Source organism: Balearica regulorum, chromosome 5 (assembly GCF_011004875.1).
Source record: "Balearica regulorum gibbericeps isolate bBalReg1 chromosome 5, bBalReg1.pri, whole genome shotgun sequence".
Lineage (NCBI taxonomy): Eukaryota > Metazoa > Chordata > Aves > Gruiformes > Gruidae > Balearica > Balearica regulorum.
The window spans coordinates 50,401,647-50,414,398 of record NC_046188.1 but is presented as its reverse complement, the minus strand read 5'-3'; the positions used below and the strand labels follow the sequence as shown (position 1 = coordinate 50,414,398).

Below are 12,752 nucleotides of genomic sequence, written 5' to 3'. Positions count from 1 at the left end.
TGATTACTGCAGAGTCTCGAAAGTTCACCAGGAAGATCATCTTTATGATACTTACAGGATTGCAGAGACATCCTACAATCAGGATGAGGTGGTGACAGGGTAATAATAGTAGTCTTTTATATGTTGTGTTAAAAAAGTCCAGCTGGGAGAGAAGTGCTTTGAAAGACCACTACTTGCATTCAGATTGTTCTACCTGTTGTCTAAGTGCATCTTCATCCTGATAGCCTTCCTTTGCGGTACAGTTACTTTGCTAATACTGTGTAGTTTTAGAACTTTGAATGACACAGGCATTGATGAGGATTGAGCTTGGTACCTGTTAACCAGCTAAAACGTAGGGATGTCATTTTCCTGTGGCAAATTAATGCGTGAAGTTGAAAGTACTACTTTTGTCTAGCAGTCTCTGTGTGGCCAATGGTAAACACATCACCTGTGAAATTAGGCAACAGTTTTTTTGAGGAGGACAGCCTCTTGAGCTGGAGGTTGTTTAATATCATAGAAAAGCCATGAGGGCCCTTTGTCATACAGACTTTTTTCCCCCTTCATTTGAATGCATTGAGCTTCAGGGCAGGCTGCAATTTTAATGGGAGGCTTGAGGAGAGGAATTTTGCTCGAGGGTAATTTTGGGGATATTTTTTCATCCTTTTTATTTTAACCTGCTTTTAAGGTTTAGTTGGACTTAACTAGTTTTGTCTCCTTTGTTTTTACTTTTAAGTAACTGTCATCGGATTTCTGATTTTGGTCTAAGCTTTTTAGTCTGCATTTATACATTTCAGTATATGAGTAAGTGTGGAACTGTCCTAGCCATATGATACAGGCCAAAGTCACCTTTAATAGCCAGGTTTTTCTTAATTCAACAGTGCATCTTTTGTCCGTCTTCATTCCTGTAGAGGTGGCTCAAGGTGTCCTTTGAATACTTCAGGCTAGTGCAGGTGAGCTGGATCAGAGCACTGAATTGACCTGACCAAAAATGAGTATTTGGCTGGATCAGTTTCACAGTCTGATTCACCAGCTGATTGTGCAGACAGTTTCTTTTATGTCTGCTTTTCTCTGGCTTCCGTTGTTTGTCAATAGTTGCTTCCCCCCACAGTTTGAGCTGCCACAAATTACAGCCTGACTTGTTAAGGAAAACCAAAATGAATGGCAATTTGCATTCATTGGGAAAGCAGTATCATTTCTCTGACTGGCCTGAGGTAGCTGTGCAAGGGATCAGCTGTGTTGTATTTGCACCCCTGGCATGCTGAATTTGCAACCTGGATATAGTACACGGGGTAATATTTACCAGCTGGGAACTGACTGTCCTCTTCTGATCAGAAAATTTTTCTCCTAACTGTACAGTTTCAACTTTTCATGCAGACGTTGTGTGACTTGCCACATTTTGATCTGGCCCTTTCCAATTGATAAGTGCTGTTAATGTCTCTTTTCAGGCTACTTAAATTGCCTGTAGGTGGAGTGACAGGGAAATTGGGACATGGACAGGAAGGGGAAAAAAAGCACCCAAATATTTAATCTAATGTCATTTTAAGTCTGCACGGATTCATCATGTGTTTATTGACAGAAACAAATTTGAGGGCACTTGATTTTATACTTTTCTGTGTACAGACTTGCAAAAGGAAGTTCAGCTGTGGTCATTGCCTGCTTGGATAGATAATTAGTTGCTTCAGAATGCGATTTAGGATATTAACTGGCCATGCAAGGATGACAGTTGTGTATACTTATGACAATCAGGTGCTGCCGAACATTGAAAGAGAATGGTATTATGCAGAGGCAATGCTTGTGAGAGATGCTCTCATAAAGGAACTCTTTTTGTACTCTCTGGAACTGTGGTTTGATTTACATTAATAAGTATGTTAATAAGTATTTTAAAGTTTTGGGGATATACATTTCTGTATATACACCACACAATATATGTACACTTACAGCCTTGCAAAGAGCTGCTAGTCCTTCTGTTCCTAAAGCTAACTAGCATGTATCGTGACTTAATTTGTGTGCAACTCTGCTTTCTTTTTCAGATACATGTATTGGACTGACTGGGGTGAAACACCCAGAATAGAACGGGCAGGAATGGACAGCAGCACACGAAAAATAATTGTCGATTCAGATATTTATTGGCCAAACGGACTCACAATAGATCTTGATGAGCAGAAACTTTACTGGGCTGATGCAAAACTGAGTTTCATTCATAGGGCAAATCTGGATGGTTCCTTTAGGTAAGTTTCCTTTAGGCAATAATATGGTGTAAGTTATTTCTCACTTCCTGCATTAATTTTGAACTGAGGTATTTCTTTTCAGTAGTCTAGAATAATGCCAATACCTTATTTTTCTTTTTAAATGCAATTGTTAATAGCCTTGCAAAAAGTAAAATAGCCTCGTATCCGATAAAACTGGTTTTAAAAGTAAGAGTATTTCTATCAGTATTTCACTATAGACTGTTTATAGCTGCCTTGTACAGAAGGATTTTTCATTTTTAGGCTTATATTTGTCTTGAAAATAGTTGGAGATGCTCATCCTTGGCTCTAGGCAATCTAACATTTAGCTAGTCACTGGGGTTTTACAGTATTGTTACTGTATTTTTTTTTCAACAGGAAATATACGTTGATACACACTTGTCCCTGGCCCCATCCAAAGATGTGCTTTGTGGCATGACTATAAATTAACCAAATTCAGCTTACTTCAGACTGCAAGTGTGCAGGAAACAGATTTTCCTAAAGCTTGGTAGAAAGCACAGTATGGAAGTTTTGGTTGGTGGCTCCCACCCAAGCGTGCTGTTGAGTTTTGGCTTTTGTAGTTACAGAGAGGTGACCTTTCAGACAGGGAAGACCTACACATTTGAGATTGAACCTTCAATTCTGTGAGTGTTCAATGGGCAGGTTGTGTTGGTCCTGAAGGGTGAGTGTCATCTGCCAGTGAAATCTCCTGCCAACAAGGCGTGTCTCTGCATTCTGGTCTGGCTTTGGTCTTCAGATAGTGTAAAATGACATTTTCATTTTCATTATTTCATTTTTAATGTCTGTGATATGAAATGATTGTGCTTTGATAAAAAGTTGGAGTTTTATTTTATGCATATCTGTGTAATAGAATAATATACCTCCCCCTAAAAAACCACTGCATTTTCCAAGGTGTTTTTCAATTTTTTCACTGAGGTGCATTCTGTGCATGATTTTCACAGTCATAAAAGAGGAACAGCAATATTGACATCCTTTATGAAACGCTCTTAAGTTCCTTTGAGAGCACTATGCAAGAGCTAGATAATGGTGGCATTGTAGTAAGTGACAAGTACTGACTGATAGTCAGAAGTATAATACAAGGGAAAACGCCTTTACAGAAGGGAGTGTTAGCTCAAAGATTGGGTGCAGGTTCATAGAGAGAAAGAAAATGCTCTTTCAAAATTCAAAATCTAAGAGAAATTTTCATACAGTACAACATGAATATATTTTTTTGATTTGGGGGTGAGTGGCAGAGGGCAAGGTTTCCAGGCTGATTCTGCAATTATCATGCACATACAAATTATATAAACTTTACTTGTATGTATGTGTAAAAACTTAAAGTTGTAATTTGTAGGTAAAATTTATTTTGCTTATTTTAAGTTAGAGACAGGCCACCTGAAAGGGAGCAAGCCTTTGAATACACAAATTGTAGCAATCTGTCCAAATTACTTTGTGATAACTAGTGCGTGTCTACCACCTCCCAAGCAGTTTTCTATTGAACCATAAATGAAACAGTATTTTAGGAAAAATTAATGTATTTTGCTTTTAAAAAAAAAAATAGCTTACTGGTGTACAGTTCTTACATATTTTACTCAATTGCTGGAGGGTGTAAATGCACACTTGATGTCAGGATATTCCTATGCAGGATGCATTCTGGAAATTCCTTGTGTCTAACTGTACATGGACTTGTAGGCGTTGTCCGAAATAATAGCTTGAAGTCATTTAGTTGTGTATATTGTTACCATATGGTAAAACTTCCTTCTTCAAATGTTATGCATATTAATAAAGTGTCACAGATATTGATCTTAATTTTAACTCTTTTAAAATTAAATTTTTATTTATTCTTTTTTCCCTTCCACTGATCAATGTTGAAACAGAAGTCTGTGAAGTTTGGACTCTTAGGTTCTGGTTTCAAACTAGACTTTACTGCAAACTAGATGATAACTTCAGAGGTTGCTTCTGTTCCTTAAACAAAGAGCAAAATAAGTTTTACCCAGAGTCGTCAATAAAGAAATATTATGGTGTTTCAAATGGTTCTATGCCTCCCATCCCAGAATCACTTCAGAATTCAAATAAAAAGGAAATTTGCATTCTGCATGGTGGATTAATGTTACTGGAGTAATCTGCCTATTACTTACATCTTAGCAAGCTTCAATTTGTAAGCACATAGCTGGAACTGTTTCAAGGGATGTAATTACAGGAGAAGAGGAGACTTGATATCTAAGAATGGTACAAATAGGGGCAATTTATAGTGGAAACCAGCTGCTATGATACTAGAATACAGCCACTGCTGTTACTAGTAAAGAAGCAACAGCAAATGTGAGAGTGGAAAGAGAAAGTGAAATCAGTATTTCTATTTATTCTGTTGTGTTTTCTGGTGAGAGAAGTAGTGATAATTTGAAGGACAGAAATTTTAGAGCAGTTTCAATTTTATCTCTAGAACAGGAAGAAGAATAATAATTTTGTTTTCTTTTTTCCACATTGCCTGCTTTGTACATTGCCGTGGTTTAGCCCTAGCTGGCACCTAAGCACCATGTGACTGGTCACTCACTCCCCCTGCCCGCTGGTGGGATGGGGAGGAGAATCAGAAGAAAAAGATAAAACTCATGGGTTGTGATAAGGACAGTTTACTGGGACAGCAAAGGAATAGGAAAATAACAACAATACTAATAAAAGAATACACGAAGTAAGTGATACACAGTGCAATTTGCTTACTGCCTCAAAACTTGATGCCCAGCCTGTCCCAGAGCAGCAACTCCTCCCCAGCCAGCCCCCTTTATATACTGAGCATGATGTCATATGGTATGGAATACCCCTTTGGCTAGTTTGGGTCACCTGTCCTGGCTGTGTCCCCTCCCAGCTTCTTGTGAAAATTAACTCTATCCTGGCCGAAAACTAGGATATACATGTATATGCAAATACTTTTTTACATGTGTCAGTGTGCTTTAAATTTGTCCATGTCTGAATACATATGAAGAATTTTGGGGGTACTTTTTGTATTCCCCCCAGCCCTGGAAAATGCAAATGTTACCTGTGCTACTCAGAATGAAACAGGATCCTTCCCCTGCCAAATGTTAGCTGGTTTTTGTTTTTTTCTTTAATCTCTTCAATGGAAACAATTTAAATGCAGATTTGAATATAGGTGTAAGAAAAATATGTTCCTCGCTTTTCTTCAGGATGATGCTGAGACATCAGCTTTCTCAAAGTTGTATGATGAAAAAGTTTGAATACTGGTTTGCTGTGTCAGAACACTGGTTTGGAAGGTGTGTGTATGGTATGCCGTTATGTTTATGCATACATAAAATCCGTGAATTTTGTGAAAACTGAGCTCATATTGTTTTGACTGAGGAGTTGTCGACTATGTTTTTACTGACTTAGTAAATGTCTCCAGAACTACTGAATCTAAATTATACAAATTTATTGCAATACATATAAATTTTTGAATCCTATGAGTGTAGAAAACATGTTGGAAATGTCATGTGTTTTGTGGCTTTCAGTTCAGCTAATAACCAATGTGATAATATATGCAGCCTCAGAAGAGATGTGGCTGAATGAGGTCATTGAAAAACATCTGAAATGTTTCTAATTTATATTAATTATAAATATTTACTTTTAGAAAAAATATAACTGACCCTTGCTCTACATTTAGAAAGATAATGTGAAAAACATTTGGTTTTGCTGCTGACCAAGTTAAGAGGGGTAATTTAAAGAGACCCTCAGGTCGTTTCTTCCTTTCCTGCTACAAGAAAGGACTGAGTACAAATGAAGTCCTGGGCAAAGATGTCATACATTGCATAGGGAGACAAAAAAAGTTATGCTTTAATTGGAGGAGCACTCTTCGGACCTGTGTTTCCCCCAAAAGACAATTGTGTTTGGCTATTTGCACAGCCCTGTTAAGTAACTTTGGTGCGGCCTTTCAGTGGTCAGTGTAGAGCTGAATCAGATTCCATGTCTCTATGAAATCCAGTATATTTGTGTCCTTATTGCTATGAAGAGGCAAAGTCTTGTTTTACATTTTTCAGTCTGATTATCACATTTATCATTAGGTGAATCTCTTGGTCCAGTGAATTTGTTAAATGATGTTTCCTGTATGAATTTTTACAAAGCCAGATTTTTTTACTGTGTGGTAACAAGTGGAAGCAATGCATTTTTAATCCTTGCTCTTTCTTTCATCTAGGCAAAAAGTTGTTGAAGGTAGTCTCACTCATCCCTTTGCACTGACGTTGTCTGGGGATACTTTGTATTGGACGGACTGGCAAACACGCTCCATTCATGCCTGTAACAAAAGGACAGGAGAGAAAAGGAGAGAAATATTGTCTGCCCTATATTCGCCGATGGACATCCAGGTCTTAAGTCCAGACCGGCAGCCATACTGTATGTTTTACTTTTCCCTGAAACTTTTTGCTTAGCTGTTACTTATCTACCAAGAAAAATGTTAATCATAAAAATGGTTAGTGTGAAGTTGTAAGGTTTTGAACACTTGTCAGAGGATTGGTTGCTAAAGGTATCCTGTACCTTTCTTTGAAAATTCCAGCCTGAATTGGTATGAGCTCACTAGTCATCCCAGTTGGGAACAAAATCCAGTGCAGTACTTCAGTGACATCTTTTGATTTGGAATATCTGAATGAGAATGATCAAGACTCACCTGGCGTCTTTTTAACACCATTATTTTGAAGACAACTGGAAAAAAAGCTTATAATTACCTTTTTTTTTAACAAGTACAATTACCACGAAATATGTAATGTTCATGTTGTACTTATAAGTGCACATTTTGCCGTCCAGACTTGATCATGTTTATCTTCAATATGTAACAAATAGTTTATAAATGTTTCAGTATAGAAGGGATTTAGTTCTGAGCTTTTATATGAAACATCTATGTGCCTCTATTTTTTCTTTATGTATGATGCTACTTCAAAGGAAGGCAGGTGTAGAGAATTGAGAACTGAGTGAGGCTGTGTATATTTTGTATATGTATGCAATTCCATGTGATGGTTGGTCTAGGGTTTTTTTTTAGGATTGCGAGAATGGGACTTAAAAGCAATGGTGTGGAAATATATATAATTGGGTAGCTATTGGAAGAATCATCCCTTTCCTAAGGGTCATACTCTTGCCATTTGGATTGGCTTCTTTATTTATGCCAACTGTAAAGTCTGCTTCTCTAAAGATAATGTTTTTTATTCCAGTAAAGTTTATCGCATGTCAGTAAACAGGCTTGAAAGTAAGCAGAAGGAGTTTGGAGATCATCTTGATGATGGAATATGTGCAAGTTTTCATTGAGGATGTTGGGTATGCACAGCACCCTGGTGTATCTCACAGCTCCAAATAAGAATTTATCTATGCTGAATTCTTGTCATTGCTTTTAGCTCAGGGAATGTCCCAGCCTTGGGTCATAGCATTTCTGGGTCAGTCACAAAGAAAATATGTTGCATAGGGAAACAGCATGTGCTGAAAATAGCTCACATGCCATTGACTTCATTAAGATCAGGGTTGTATTCCTTCTTCTCCCTTTTTTTCCTCTTTGTGACTGTCAGTGGAAGTAACACAAGCCAAACTAGCTGGAAATGTTGTGTTTTTATATAAAAGCAATTCAGATCCGTATTCAAACTGTGATTGATTTTGGAGGGATCTTGCACAACTTGCAATATTTTATTTTTTTTTTAATAGCTGGCAATATTCTCCATAATTATATATGGTTACAGTTTCATCTCTTGCTGCCATTTTTTTCCCCATTTAAATGAGATAGGTGTGTGCAGTTGTTGTGTGTCCATCCCCATTCTGTGTCCATCCCCCGTCCTCCCCAGTTACTATTTTTTAATGTTTTCAAAATTGCTGACGTTACATGTTGCTCCTCTGGATTTCCTGGTGATTCAGGGGTATGTCTTGCTGTGAAAGCTTTGCATTAGGAAAAAATTTCCAACATGCAATACTACTGTAATGTGGGAATTGTACAAATTGTTATGTTTCTTCTTCTTTCATAGAACTGGCCACCCAGCCCCCCATCACCACCCTCCAAGCTCTGTTTTTCATTTTCATGATGCTTAGCAGACCCAGGATCCACAAAGTAACTGATGTCCAAAGCTCTTAATGTGTTCAGCTGCAGAAACATTGAAAGAATTGTATAGTGAGAATGTACTGAGCTGTCAGCTCTTTCAAAATCAGCTTTTGTGTGCATCTCAGTTTAGGTGCCCCTAGAAATAAGATGCTGTGGAGGGGGGAAATCAAACACTTTATTTTGTGATTCCTCTGTCTTTTAGCACTAACGCTTGTTTCAGTCATTTGGGATCTATAATTTCTTCCTTGTGGAGAAAAGAGGGCTTTAGGGGTTCTAGAAAAATGAAAATAAATCTATTTGGTTTCTTGAAGTTCACACTCCATGTGAAGAAAACAATGGTGGTTGCTCCCATCTGTGTCTGCTGTCTCCAAGAGACCCCTTCTACAGCTGTGCCTGTCCCACTGGTGTGCAGCTAGAAGACGATGGCAGGACATGCAAATCAGGTAGGACCTTTTCTTTTCTACAGTGACAGTGTTGACTTGGTTTGGGTTTGACACTTAAAAGTTGAGTCTTGAAGAAGTGAATTGAGAGGAACTGCCTGACACACTGAAATGATACTTTTGTCCTGATGAAGACGGCAGAAATTTTGCAGCCAAATCTCCTGCCAGGCTACCAAAGACAATGATTTTTATGAACTAAAGTAATTCTTTGCATCAGAAATCAGAGAATTTTAACAGTATTTTGTGTATTTCGACTGTATTTTGTGTTGCCAGTTCTCTGTTGGAATGAAGTTGTATGTGGAGCCCATTGCAGAATAATCTTATTAGAAGTAAGCTATTGTAGGACATCGTTCCATTTGGACAATGAACCATGGACAGACTTCTGCTCCCTCCCATTCATTGTCCAGTGGCGGCTGAGTTGTTGCCTTCTAGTTGCATCTCAAAGTTAGCAATTGGACATGTTCTGCACACAAATGTGCCAAAAATATGTTCAAGGACACATCCATGTACCCATGTACTATTTTAGAGATAACCCAGTGAGTTGGCCCTGCTTCAGTTAGTTTTATAATGAGATAATATGTACAGAAAAATTCAAAATTAAATTTAAACTAGAAATATCCTTCCTTGAGAGAAGGATTTATAAGAAAATTATACTGGAAATTTTTTCTTCCTGGGTCTAGTTTGTGTTTTTTGGACATTAATTTAAAAAAGTGAGGCAAGGCTTTGTGTGAAGAGGCTTATAAAGTTTGTTGCTTGAGATAACTGAGCTAGAGAAAAATAATGTTCTAGGTGGCTGTTTCATGTCATTGATAAATAGGAGAGGCTTGTATATTACCAGTAGAATGTTGTTTAGAGAATAATAGCTTGAAAAGTATAACTGGATGCATATTTCATATCCATAAGTTGAATGAGTCTAGTGATATACTTTAAAAGCTTGGTTTTATTATTGATCAGAAAGCCTCTTTTAAAAATACATCTTTAAAAAGCAGGCAGTTAACACTGATACGGTGGTAGGACAAGAGGCAAGATTTTGGAGAATGTTCTGCCAACAGACTAAAGGACACTCTGGAGTCTGTCTCCGATGCATTTTCAACAAGTCTAGTCAAAGAGTATAGTCATTTTCTGATGTGGCTTGATTCCTCTGAGTACTAAAGCAAGTATAATAGATTCCTTTCATTTATGAACTTGAAGCAGAATTTGAACACTGAACCTCCAGGGTTTAAGGGCCAGCTTTATTAGCTCATCCTGCTGCAACTGAAAGTCTTATAAGGTAGTTCTTGCAGCTGCTGAAAGATGTTTCTCTTGCCTCCTTCCAGCTTTGGAAAGTTTCCCTTTCACAGCTTTTAAAAAAGCATTGCTGAATGAGCAGGACAACCTTTTCAGATGTTCATATTGACCTGATGTTTCTGGCAGTGGGAATGAAGGTCAGATTGCTTTTGGCATTTTGGCGGATAGCACAAGCAGGAGTGACTGCTTATACTGTGCTTTCACCTTACCATTGTCAGGCCAGACAATCTGTCAAAGGAGGGCAAAAAAGTGGGATGGGAACAGGAAATCTGGTTTTGCATAAGAGTATGGTATTTTGGTTCAGCTTTATGGATTATTTCTTTCCCAAGTTCCACATCTTTTGTTGTCCTGTCTGCCTTATGCCAACATCCCTGTGCTTCTCTTTCCCTCTTATTAATAAACTCCTTGGTTGCAAGGAACTGACTTTTTGTTCTTCACGTGAGTCCTTTGTTGTAAAGTTGTATCAGGAGGTAGAGATGCAACAGTGTTGACCACCTCTCCATTTTTTTTCCTATTGGCTTTGGCAAAAGTGTGAAAAGTACAAAGTCACTTGGGCATATTGGCTTCTTTGACATTAGAGTTTTAAGTGAATTATGCAAATACTACTGGGGATTTGTCTGCAAGATGAAAAAGCATTCTGTTGATTGATTCTTCCTTTCTCTGATTCTAAACAGTTACTCTGAATACATTAAAAAAAATTAGCTCTACAGTAGATATCCATCACTAATAATGGATAGTAAATATATGGATGCATTGCAGCTGGCATCAAGTGTAAGTTCCTCTCTGGGAATTTGTACTTGTTTTGTGCTTTGTGTTTTGTCTGTTTTGTGTTGCTTCCCTCCATTTGTTTTGTGTGATATTAAGTCTGTTTTCTTCTGTTGGCTATGAAAATGCTCTGGACTTGTTTGAAGTTCCCATATCAACAAGCAGAGGGGTCGTAAGTTTGGAAAGTAAATCAGCTGCACCTGACTATGTATTCTTAGCAAAGTGAGCATTCAAGCTATGCTCTTTGGAATTAAGTTGTGTTGGACCACTACTGTCTTGGTGGATGTCCAAGTACACGATTTTAGATAGGTATCTGAACCCAATCTTGCCTGTGTAGAAGATAAACGAAGTCACAGTTTATAATGCCCATCGGAGCCCGATGGCTGTAGTCTGAAGTGCCTGTGGAGGGTGGCCTAGTCAGTAGTAATTCTTAGTACCTTATAACTTCCAGGGATAAGTGACCTCTAAAATTTCATGTTTCAAAATGGTGCTTCAGTTCTTAGACCAGATGGCTTCTTGATTTGTGGGTGGGTTTTTTTGTTTGTTTTCTTAATTTGCCTTTTTTTTTTTTTGGTTTGAAAGTCTTCTCTAAGCCTGTTTGAGCAATGGCATGAATGTTTGTGGAAAGAACAAAAGTTTGGTTGCAGTCATTAAAAAGGGATGTGTAGTTCTACTTAATTAGCTCATTATTCATGCAGTCATAAAATTGTAAGTCTGCTTTAGTTAATCTTCAGTTTGTTGCTTTAGATGCTTTCTGATGCAAATAATCAAAGTCTTAAGACCAAAGTAAAACTTACGTGTATTCTGTGCATATTTTCAGGGAAGCAAAGTTTGGTTTGATCAGCAGCAGAGAAGCAAATGGGCCAGTTTAGAAAGCAGAGCAGAAGTGTGGAAATTTCAAAAGCTTGGGGACCTTCTTTCAGTCATTTTTGATGACTTAGGGCTCTCCTGAGGCCAGCCTGCCTTTCCTTCCTTCCTTCCTTCCTTCCTTCCTTCCTTCCTTCCTTCCTTCCTTCCTTCCTTCCTTCCTTCCTTCCTTCCTTCCTTCCTTCCTTCCCTCCCTCCCTCCCATGTATCTTCTTTAAGAACAGAATTATTTTGATTCATGAGTCTTTTGTTTGTGAGGGCTCCTTTCAGGAAGGTGTTCCTTCTCCTTCTGTCCTGAGGTTCCCTCCCTAGGATTTAATGAGTTCTGTTGTTGGGCTAGTAGTAGTTAGAAGTGTTGTGAGCAAGACAAATGTATTAATAGCTCATGTCGTGTCTCCTGCAGTAAACCATTTGAACCATTTCATACCTTGCAGGGCAGAGTCTTCAGGTGATAGCTGTATGTCATCTCCTTTGAACAGCTTCACCTTCCTCATGCTTCTCATTCTTGCTTTCCTTAGTGCACAGTGAATGACATGGATTTATCTGTTTCTGACTACAGCTCTGGTGCACCTTTGGTATAATTTGCACCACTTAATGTGAATATTTCCAGGCGAAATGAAGCCAGGGTCTTTCCATCCTGTTCTGCTTTCATGGAGCAGGTTTACTTTGCTCTGCTAGGCGTAGGTGCAGTCTCAAAATGTTGGATGACTACCCCTGCTTTTTCCTTCCCTTTTTGACTTGACCATGTGGTTTAGTTTAATCACATTCAAGCAAGTCTAGAGATTTGTTGTATATCTCGTCAGCTAATTGTGATTAAACCCTAATCCCAGTGTCTTGTGCAACAACTATCTGTATGCATCCTTCCAAGATTGAGCCGGTTTCTGTAAACATCATTCAGTAGCCTGTTTCTCTTCTGATTCTGGAAAATATATAATTTCTTTCTGCTGTATTCAGTGTTGCTGGCATACAGCTATTGCTGCAGGCCTTCTAAAAGAATGTCAGAAGCCTCATCTTTTTTCTTAAAGTGGATATATTTCCCTGTAAGTTGTCAGAATTAGTCCAGATTAGTTCCAGAAGCTGCATACCTCAAGGTTTTAAAAAAATAAAATTCCAGTTTTATTTTTGTTTCTCATTAAA

At 38.1% G+C, this 12,752-nt stretch overlaps 1 protein-coding gene across 5 annotated transcripts in view; it reads left to right on the top strand.

Moving 5' to 3' along the window:
* Positions 1-12,752, top strand: part of LRP5 (LDL receptor related protein 5) — a 248,493-nt gene that overhangs the window by 130,652 nt on the left and 105,089 nt on the right. For all 5 annotated transcript variants that reach the window (XM_075754764.1, XM_075754765.1, XM_075754766.1 and 2 more), the window contains 3 exons: positions 2,010-2,207; positions 6,382-6,578; positions 8,568-8,699. In XM_075754764.1, coding sequence (XP_075610879.1) covers positions 2,010-2,207; positions 6,382-6,578; positions 8,568-8,699 — 527 coding nt within the window. The remainder of the gene's footprint in view (positions 1-2,009; positions 2,208-6,381; positions 6,579-8,567; positions 8,700-12,752) is intronic.